The sequence below is a fragment of the Miscanthus floridulus genome, chromosome 5 (genome assembly GCF_019320115.1).
Source record: "Miscanthus floridulus cultivar M001 chromosome 5, ASM1932011v1, whole genome shotgun sequence".
NCBI lineage: Eukaryota > Viridiplantae > Streptophyta > Magnoliopsida > Poales > Poaceae > Miscanthus > Miscanthus floridulus.
The window spans coordinates 38,668,099-38,678,883 of NC_089584.1; the positions used below are offsets into that span (position 1 = coordinate 38,668,099).

The window sequence follows — 10,785 nt, forward strand, 5'->3', positions numbered from 1 at the left end:
GATAGGAGAAACTTCGACACTAGCGTGTGGCGGCTCGCGAAAGTGATTTTAGATCCGGAACCAGCACGTCGAGACACCGGCATATATCTCTCTCCAGGGATTGAGCATAGAGAAAAATGAGCTATTTTATAATTTCAGGATTTTCAGAAATTCAAGTTCAGTTCAAAAACAATTCCAAAAAAGCTGAAATTATTTTAAATTTCTAAAAAATATTTCTAAAATTTTAAAAATTGAAGGAAAACTTTGAGAGATAGATTGTGAGATGATGAATCCAAATAATGTATTTGGAGTCCTGAAAAGGGATTTTAGAGCATTCAAAAATGGGATTTTGCTCTAGAAAAATGGGAAAAGACTCCGAAAAAGTCTGGAAAATTCCCGAAAAGATTGGACGATGTCTAAACATGTTTTGAAAACTAAACACACTAAAAAAGATCAAAACTCAAGCAACAGGCAAGCACCACATCAACAAAAGGCCCGTCAAAATTAATTCCAAAATATTCGAAAAATCACAATTTTCGTTAATGGAAGTATATGGAAATTTAAGCTATTATTGGCAAATTTTATATAAATATTCAAATCATTCATTTTATTTAGTGTTTTCTATGCACAACCCAAAGTTGAAAATTTTGGGGTGTGACAGGTGCGTAGATCAAACATCCATGGTAGCTGATCATTGTATCAAAAGACTATCATAGACCTAGCAAATTGAGGTAAACCAGATGCATGGCAATTACATTCGTCAATTCATGACGATCACTTAATACTCTGTCATAGAATTATCGCCTTATTGAATAACTGTTACAGATTTAGTCTATCTATGACATTCTACTAAAATCTCACAGTTCATCTGGATCACCATATTTCTTGTGTGTAACCTGACAGTGCACTCCAGATGTAATTCATAGGTAACAAACTTCATATACCCAGAGTTATTAATGCTTCATTGGATTTGACAGGGATAGAAATGGCTTGAATGTCAGCACTAGCCCCATTATCGACACCATGTTTAGCGTCAGGAACAGGATCTGGTTACCTGCATTTTGTGTAAATGAAACAAATATATGCACTTAGTTATTATATTTACCTTTCTGAAATCCTAAGGCAAAAATGGCAAAATTGGAGGAGCCATGTATGTCCCATTTACCAGGTAAGAATAGCCCGCTTATGTGCTTCTGAGCCCATGAAAATCTGAAAAGTCAAGAAAAGAAGTTCAGCAAATTTAATCCATGATCTTATTATTTTATGGAAGCATATATAGTAGCTTTCCAGCCATATAAAATATAGAAAAACAATATTTACATAATTCCCGCTACTGCTGGAGCTACAGCTTTGAACGTTGACATCATAGTAACAGAGATACCATTAGCAGTACCTCTCTGCTTTTGTGTCTGAAAATGTATCAAAGAAGTCAGAGTCTAGAAAAAGGATAAAGAAAATGTATTGAGACAAATAAACCTGCCAGATAGGATCGATATGTACCACTGCAGTATTTTGCAAAATGTTGCACGCAATAGTAATAGTAGCCTGTTTTATGCAAAAAAATACATTAGCATTTGTTTGTAACAAAGTATCCTTTTCAAATGACTAAACTAGTTATATATTATTCGAAGATTCGCTAAACTCGAATTTGGGAATACTTATTTTTTACACCAGTAATGCCTTTTTCATATACTAGTTGCCAATGCAAACAGAAGGGATGGCTGAAATTTGACTCACAGCAAACACGTTCTTCAGAACTGATGCCATGTTGATAAGTATTTTGAGCTCCAGGCCATGTAGATTGGACATGAATGGATACGTTGTCAGGAGAAGTATGGACAAGATCTGCAAACCGAACATGTATTTGAATTCGGTACCAGAAAAGATAAATCAGATTAAAGAAGTTATCTAACAAAGACAGGACTACTTAGGGACATCTCTTCTAGAAAAATGAACTGGCGAAACCCCATACAGTTTCTGTTGAGGATTTTTTGTCCTCCAGTACTACACTACACACTACTCTACTTCCTAATATTCTAATTTATATCTTACCATCTTGATTTATTCTTTTTCCTGTTAAGTATTTTTTGTCCTCCAGTACTACACACTATTCTATTAAGATTCTTTATCCTTGTAAGAAAACCCCAATAAAGATATATTTCTCACATACCGCTGCAGGTCGAAATGTCTTGATTGGTCCAAACTTCGAAAGGAAGGGATAAATAGTAAGTTGATATACCAGTACACTAAGCCCTACAAAGATCAAATGAATTGTTGCCATGTAAATAATTGAACAACACCAATATTAGAGCTACATGTGCAAACATTTCACTGTAACTAGAGTATAATACATCCCATGGCCAATATCAGTTGAATGCAAATATTTTAATGCATTAGATGATTTAGAAGCGTAGGTCAGTTATACTGAAAGCATTTCACTATTGGATGGAAGCAGTAAAGATGTATATATATGTTATTATGTGCTAATTTAACTCCTGTTACAAGGTATTTTGCTTCTCATATTCAATAACTATTAGCTTAAAACTTGGGAAAAATTAACACATACCTGAGAAGGCGAACACAGTACCAACATCCTGGGATGTAAAGCTTAGGCCCTGAAATTTTCTGCTGCTCACAGCCCAGAGTGAAAATATCTAAAGATGTTTTTTTGTAAAAGATATTAGCATCAACATGCGCAGTATTAGCAGTTATTTCATTGTCTAGAGTGGAAACATCATTTTGCATTGATGTTTAATTGAATGAGTTGCTCAGAAGATATCTTGAGGTTCAGAAATATTTGATATAGATTACCTCAAGATAAGCAGTGTCATGGAGGGAAAAGATAGAAAAGATGATTATTGCTGACATCAATTGCCAGTTCTTCAGCAGATTCTCTGTAGATTTAGAACCACCAACTTGTGACTCTAGTTCTTCAATAGCTTCTACTTTGTCATCATCATGAAAGTGCAAGCGTTTCCTAAGAAAATGAGATAAAATGCATGGAACTTTCTCAAAATCATAGGAAAGTTTCAGAAGAATGGTTTTTATCGAATTACAGAAAAGTTGTACGTAGTGAATGGAGGAATATAAGTCCAAACAGATTTCATTTATTTTCTTGAGTATCTAACTATTTGGATTCCAAAAATCATAGGAGAGATAATGTAGTATACCGGAAGCCAAATGCATGCAATACATGATCCTGCTGCTAGCACTGATATGACGAAGCAAGGGAGGAAGTATGGAAACCTGAAAGTTAGATGCAGATTTCAAAGGTTTATCATAGTCTGAAAATAATATATAGTTATATGACTGAAATAGGATGAGAATAATTTACCTCCCAAATATGGACTCTTTAGAGAAAAATTTTGGGTACTTTTGTGCAGGCTAACACAAGATAAAGGATAGATAATGTTAGTTATACGTATCTTTGCAATAGTTTCTTTATTAGATTATAATATGCAAATATTCACCACACTTGTTAAAGACTTTAATCATATATATATAGCGAACAATCTGGCAAAAGCGTGAAATAACCAAATAATATATTTACATAAACTTTGTTCCATATATAATTATGGGCTATTTCTAATATCGTGATGAAAAATCTGAAGTTCAGTTTATATATTTTTGTTAACTGAACAACTATCCTCTTTTGTACACATTAGATGTCAGCTTAGATTTAAGGGAAACATGATGAAGGCACTCACTAACATTTTTTTTTGTGAAATGCACTCACTGACATTTCAAATTTAACTTATCATGCTATCAAAGTACAATAATCTTCACCTGTGCAAGAAAGCCTCCAATAGATTGCCCAATAAGCACTCACTGAGATTTCAAATTTAACTTATCATGCTATCAAAGTACAATAATCTTCACCTGTGAAAGAAAGCCTCCAATAGATGGCCCAATAACAAGAGCTATCGCTCGTGATGATGTAACCTAAGACATAATGTTAGAAGTAAGGTACATGTAAAAATAAACATACAAAATAAAAAGTTATGAAATAAAATAAAAAAAAGTCACAAAAGAATTGCTCTTACAAAAGAGATTCCTAGAGCTTGATGTTCTTTCCTACTGACTTCTGAAGCATAGGCCTAGAAAATGCAGATGCAACCATGAGAATCTAAGAACTATAATTTGCTCATATTGGGTTGTAGCGGTCATCACAGTCAGTTACCTTGATGGGTCCCAATATACCACATAGCAATCCAAGCAATCCCCTAGTTACAGTTGCCATCCAGTAAGTTGTGCTAAGTCCAAAGAGTGTGTTGAAAACAATCCTGAAAAGGGAATGGAAGCATTGTTTACTATGGTCTTGGTAATTGAATGCTAAGGTTTATCCCACAATTTGGCTTCATGATCCATACACTGAGAGGATACTAATCACAATGCATGGCTTCCTTCCATACTTGTCAGCAAACATGCCCCATGGCACAGCACTTATGGTTCTTCCAAGGAAATAGGTTGCCCCTGACAAAGAAATAAAATACAACCAGTAAGACAGTAAACAACATCCAATTATAAACCATAATCAAATATTGCCGGTTTACTTGGTTATTCGATGAAAATGCACATGTGACTTCGTGTGAAAATGCACATGTTACAAAACCAACCCTTGAAACCCCAATCATGAAAAAAGACATTGCTCACCGACAAAACCAGCATAAAATCCAATGTCTTGCTCTTCTTTTGCAACTTTCAAGTCCCTGATCTGTTTGAGTCCAACAAAGTTGAATATTTCATTCCATTGTACTCTTTTCTAAAAACAATTATGAAATAGAGCAAGTATTCTACACATTAAATAAGGTGAAGTTTGGGGTCTAAAAGAAGCATACCATGAAGTATAGATAAGGGAACAATGATTGGATCGGTAGAGCTAGAAAAAGAAAACACGAGGTATTAGTCACTGAACCAAAAACCTGACCAGAACAGAAAACTGATAAGAAAATAGACATATACTTTAAATTTGGACGGTATAAGTCATTAAACCGAAAACATGCAAGGCAAGGCACATATGCACTTAGTGTTCAAAATAAATATTAGTCACACGTGGACAGAATTAATATTTTGGCTCTATTGTATCGCTAAGTTTGTCTAGTCAATCATAGGTGTATTTACATGTTACAAGTTTTCATGATGAAATAGATGAAAACAAATTATACCCAAAATAAATATTGCTAAAACTGAGTAGTAGAACACAACCTTTATGAAACAACCTCAACCTGCAGTCCTATATCATGAATAAGCACAAGCCCACTTACTACATACCTTTGAAAACCGGCTAAGCCAACTTTCAAACCCAGTTATCTAGAATTTGGGCAAAACTGAGATTAAGTTGTAACTTAACACGGTTTTGTAAAGGATTGGACTTTTGCCAGGGGTGATTTCCCTACCCAATAAATATAAATGGTCACAACTGACTATGGGTATCCAACCGATCAAAAAACAATATGTTACCCTTTTCGCCTTTTGGCTACTACCCTTTTGGCTGAACTCTTCCACACACCTAGCTAATTGTTTTCTTTCTTTGCGTCTCAATGATGATTGAAGAAATCTTGCTAGCCGGCATGCCACCGAGCCTAGGACATACTAGATTGCGCTTGCCTCATCAGAGTCCCTCCTGGGCGAGCGTCTAGACATACTATATAGCCTATCAAACCGGCTACGCTATGTATTCGCAAAAAAAGAGAGAGGCAAAAAAAGAGAGAGGCTACGCTAGGTTAAAATCAGTTAGACTGGGTTGCAAAACCGGCTAAGCCATTGGTAGAGATGCTACAAGGAGCACCTTTGAGAGTGGCACGTGATGTGCTTGTGAGACGACATGTTTTAGTGCAACACCTTTATGCTGATGTCATATGCAACATTGATCTAGCTATACTTAGAAGAGAGAACGCATGGGTAAAGATAATACTGAACAAAGGCACCCTATATATGCTGGATACAGTGGTAAGCATGTGCCCTTTTCTCCCACCCAGGGCACCTCTCGTGCCACCATGCACTATTTTTATGGTTTTCGAGTGTTAATATTCTTTACCACTATTTTTCTCATTAGGATATATAGTTATAATACCTAATACATAAAGAGTGAAAAAAAACCAGTTTTCAAGACAGATCTGCGCACATGGATTTTATATTTTGAAACGAAATATTTTTTAAAGCTATTGATTGTCAAAATTTTAAAATTTTAATCTAACTAGAATTTAGGTCAAATCATCGACTGTCTGTGACTTGGAGTAAAAGCTAAAGAAAGAAGTCCGCTCCACAATTCCTAGAATGTCGTTTACGTACTACATATTACATGCCAAGAATTAAGACAAAATGAAAACAAGTGCTTGAGATTAATTTGCTGGAGGTGAGGCACTCGATCCAACTATTGATGAAGTTGAGGAAGGGGGTGTCAGTACTGATCTTGTTTGCCCCATCCAGAAGGCACCCGCACTGTTTGCGTTTAGTCTGTTTACACGTTAAACAGTAAACGAAGATTGTCTGCCATTTAGATCCTAAACAGTAAATTAAACGGTTGGACCATTTAAACCATTAAAAATCGTCTAAATGATCTAAACAGGATCAATTTAAATGTGATTCAGTGTTGCAAATAGAAGGGCGAAATATGCTAGCAAGCTATAGTGGCCGCTATAGCACGCGGCGCTAAGCCAGTTAGCGTTTTCTCATAAAAAAGCATGCATTTTGTAGCTTGGTCTTCGTTGACTTGCATCTGTCTTTGTTGCCAGCTGTTTCATTCTCCCTTTGTACCAGTACTGGACTACTTGTACTACAGTTGGCAGTGCAGTACGTTGTTGTATACATAGGCGATGGGGATGGCCACAGGTGCAACCTTCGTGTCCACGGTCAACACACGGAGCCACAACCGGCAACCGACTCTTGCAATCACTCTCTCAGTCCCTCATAATCGACGTTCATAGTTTACTACCATCATTGCCTAGATGGCGCCGCAAAAGGTTCATAACTCCAAGCGAGACCTTGGGTAAAGATGGGAGAACTGGAGATGCTAAGTTTTATGAACATGCTTATATAGATAGACTAGATTTGGACCAATGAACATTTTGACGGGTCTCATTTCTTGGTAGGTTGGCTGGCTGCACATTTAGCGTTGCTAAAATTATGTGACGACAAAAGTGTGTAGCGCCGCTAATGCTTCAATTAGCGCCCATAGCGGCAAAAGCAGTAATATATGCAATATCTTAGCGGCGCTATGTCAAAAACGTTGTAGCAGTGCTATAGCCCACTATTTACAATATTGACGTGATGAAATAGCTAGCTAAACAGCCATTTAATTCACCCTTTAGTCTATAGAAGGATTATAACTACCGCATTTGGCACTTAACTAAATAACATTGTAAGTATGAGGTGGAAAGGGTATTAAGGATGGCAACGGGTTCGGGGCGGGTGGAGCATCCGCGGACCCGCCCCCGAAACCCGACAAGCAAACCCGCCCCGCACCTGAAACCCAATTAGGGTGAGAATCCGCCCCGCCCCCAAACCCGATGGGGACCCAAAACCCGACGGAGGACCCGAGACCCGGGTTTTATCAACACAGGCACACAACGAAGGTGAATCCGTAGGAGTCAGGACCGTAGGCAAAGAGCCACAGCATGTGGTGGTGCTTGGCATTGGCGCATCGCTCGTCCTCGTCAGGGGGCAGACCGGTGGAGGAGGACTCAGTCCTTGTCAGGGCGCCCGAATGGCAACGGCGGACCGACGAGGGCGCGGGGCGCAGTGGGCCGGCGCACGTGCAGGGAACTGCGGGTGCGGCTGCGGCGGGGAGTGGGAAGAGGAGAGGAGAGTCGAAGTCGAATTGGTTTTGGACTTTTGGTACATATATAGCTAGGGTTACAAGTTAGTTGGGCCAGCTATAGTGGGCTTTGGTAGGAGGCTCCTGATACTTTGGGTCCATTGACGGGGCACCTAGCGGGGGAGAGTGAAAACCCGACCCGGATCCGCCCCGTTTCGGGTCCCCGAACCCAAAAACCTACGGGGCGAGAAGTAGACCTGCCCGTCCAGACATGCCCTGTTGCCATTCCTAAAGGGTATTTAGTTTTCTTCCAAAAAATATTTGGTAGAATACTTATTTTTTTCATACATAAATATGTATAAGTTTCTAGCATATTTGACTTGTACATATATAAATATGTATATTTTAGTGTTACTATACAAAATCTAGGCCGTTTAACTCTGTCTAAACACCATCTAAACGTTCGAAACACTAAACAAAGGATGACCAGCCGTTAGGTTCATTGCCTACATTTAGATGAGGTGGACAAGGTAACTTATTAACCTTGCCACTGTGAGACTTCCATCTAGTGAACCTTGCTTCATGATTAACTTTCTTTATCCTAGTTCACACCCTACTCTTGGGCCATTCTATCCTTACACTTGGTGACCTTCCATTGGTGGTGTTTTTGCTGAAAGCTGGCTCTTTAATTTGCTCTGTGCTTGGTTTGAGACCCACTAATCTGGAGTGCAGAAAGGGTACTTTTACTGGCTCTTAAGCCTTTATAACTCAAGGGAGCTTAACCATAGTGAGTGCTCCAATCTGGATTATGGGGTTGCAGCAACAACTCGATACCACAACAAAAAAAACCAGGTTGTCTCTTGTCCATCTGTTTAATTCTTGCTTTTTACTTCATTGCAGTTTTTGTGTGCCTTTGAGATGTTGATTGACAAATAGACTTGGTTTTTCCTTAGAGTGATACACTAGATATGTTTAAATTTCTGCACTTAAAGACATTTATCTAATGTAATCAATCCAAGGGCATGAATTTGTTTAATTGGACCTAAGGACACTTCTTAGTATGTTTTGTCTAGTTCTAGGTCTTGCCATGCAAGGGATGAAATAGAATTGCATAGTTATGATTGTTAAGCTTTAAATATTTTAGATCTCAATTCACCCTCCCTCTTGGTCCATTCAATCCTTACAAGTAGCAGCTAACAAATTAAAAGACGTATTCACAACATAAGAAATAGGGGAAACAAAAAACAAAGACAAAGACGCACTGGCTGTGAGGCAGATGATCCAGATGAAGCAGAAGTTGCGGTAGGGGATGCTGCTGCTGGCCTTGTTCGCCTCATCCAGTTGGCACCCAGGGCACCCCACGTGGTAGTGCCTCTTTGTTTCCTCAACTGGAAGAGGTTCATCACCCGTATTTACAGGAGGTAGAGGTGGAGGCAACTCTTGAACCTGACCGTTGTGAGACCCCATTTAGTGAGCCAGCTGCACAGGTAAATACAAAGCAAGCCTAATTAGATATGTACTCCCTCCATCCTATAATATAGAACATACCAGCATTCAAAAATTGTACCCAAATATAAGGGAGTCCTAGAGGAAAAAAAATAATTTTATGTTAAAAATACTTGTCATTTATCAACCAATCACAATTAATCATGTTGATGATTGGGTCTGATTAGAAAATAAAGTAAGGGTACATGCAGTCTTTTGTGTTCTCTCTTAATCTATCTTTCAAATTTCTAGAATGCACTATATTACAGGACAAATGGAGTAGGTAGACAAATAAACATACACAGTCAAATCAGCCTTTAATGCAACAAATACATTGATAAAACTTCTTAATGTCTAATTCTTGTAATAGTAGACCAAAGCACTATGGAATTCAAGTAGATTCTAAACACTTTGATAGAGTTGAAGAACTTAATTCAAGTTCACCAAAATCATAAGACGAACAAGAATTCAAGAAAAATAGTGGAATTCAAACGTAATATTGAAATGTTCAGTTTCTTCCATATCTTGTTAGAATTGATATCTTCCCAAAATATAATTATTCACATGTGATTAGTGTATAGACACCTTGTACTTTCTCTAATGTTCAGGCCCAAATAAAAGTTTAGCATCAAGTGCCAATTATTTACATTGTGCAAAGGTATACATCTCAACAACTACAGACTAGAGTCCATCATTGTGAGACTGAGAAAATATTCAACTGTTTGAGGGAAAATAATAGATACATGCAAAAAATACAGCAAAACCTTGGCAAACAGGACCCATCCCCAAATCCAACACCATATGACAAACCCATAGGTAGAGAAATTAATGCGATGCCCTTTCCCTAATAATAGGGTAGAAACCCATCAGATTTCAGAAATTAATGACGTGCCCTTTCAACAAGTACCCGTTGCATCTGTATGCATGATGCCCCAGAATGCAACCTTGAAAAAAGACACACACAAAGAACCTTCAGTACAGATAAACTCCCCTACTAGATCCATGTCGATCTTACATACAACCTCACAAGTCCATATATTTCCACCTACATCAGCACAGGGTGGGAGAACGAGGGAAACAGGAGAGAGTGGTGGAAGATGAAGCCCACCTCTTTGAGAACTTCTCCAGTTTTTTCCTTCTGCCTTTCCCCCTCTCCTATGCCTCTCCGAAGAAAACTATCATTATTGTTGTTTAAATAGGCGTGGTATTAGCTATGATTGGATATGTAGAGATATAAGGCGGTGCACATCTTTGACTCCTAGTATAGACGCCAACTTGCATGGGCTTCTATATATCAAATTGTTGCATCGTGATGACTTCATGAGGGGCCCCAATGGCTGCCGGCTAAATGAATTGGATTTTTTTAAGGAGATTAACTCTGTTGTTTAGTAAGCGAATTAAACAGCACACAAGCTGGGAGAACCAGCTCACCGTACAAGTGTCAGAACCCAACATAGGTCAGTCCTATATATCTTTAGAGCATCTCCACTAGATATCCTATCAATCTCCTCTAAAGTAGGTGCTGCAGCAGATCTCTTATCTTATTTCTTATACCTAGAGATCTC

General features: G+C 38.2%; 1 protein-coding gene across 1 annotated transcript; it reads right to left on the bottom strand.

Annotated features, from left to right (window-relative positions):
- Positions 1-932: 932 nt before the first annotated feature.
- Positions 933-10,354, bottom strand: LOC136452005 (protein ZINC INDUCED FACILITATOR-LIKE 1-like). Its single transcript, XM_066452679.1, has 18 exons — positions 10,329-10,354; positions 8,998-9,214; positions 4,818-4,858; positions 4,633-4,693; positions 4,350-4,452; positions 4,160-4,262; positions 4,023-4,076; positions 3,859-3,921; positions 3,314-3,363; positions 3,149-3,225; positions 2,791-2,954; positions 2,546-2,633; positions 2,150-2,232; positions 1,717-1,824; positions 1,480-1,524; positions 1,300-1,388; positions 1,145-1,188; positions 933-1,033 (listed from the first exon to the last, which is right to left on the bottom strand). Exons 2-18 carry the CDS (start codon positions 9,200-9,202, stop codon positions 933-935), a joined length of 1,479 nt encoding a protein of 492 aa, XP_066308776.1. The 5' UTR covers positions 9,203-9,214; positions 10,329-10,354.
- Between the last annotated feature and the right edge of the window lie 431 nt (positions 10,355-10,785).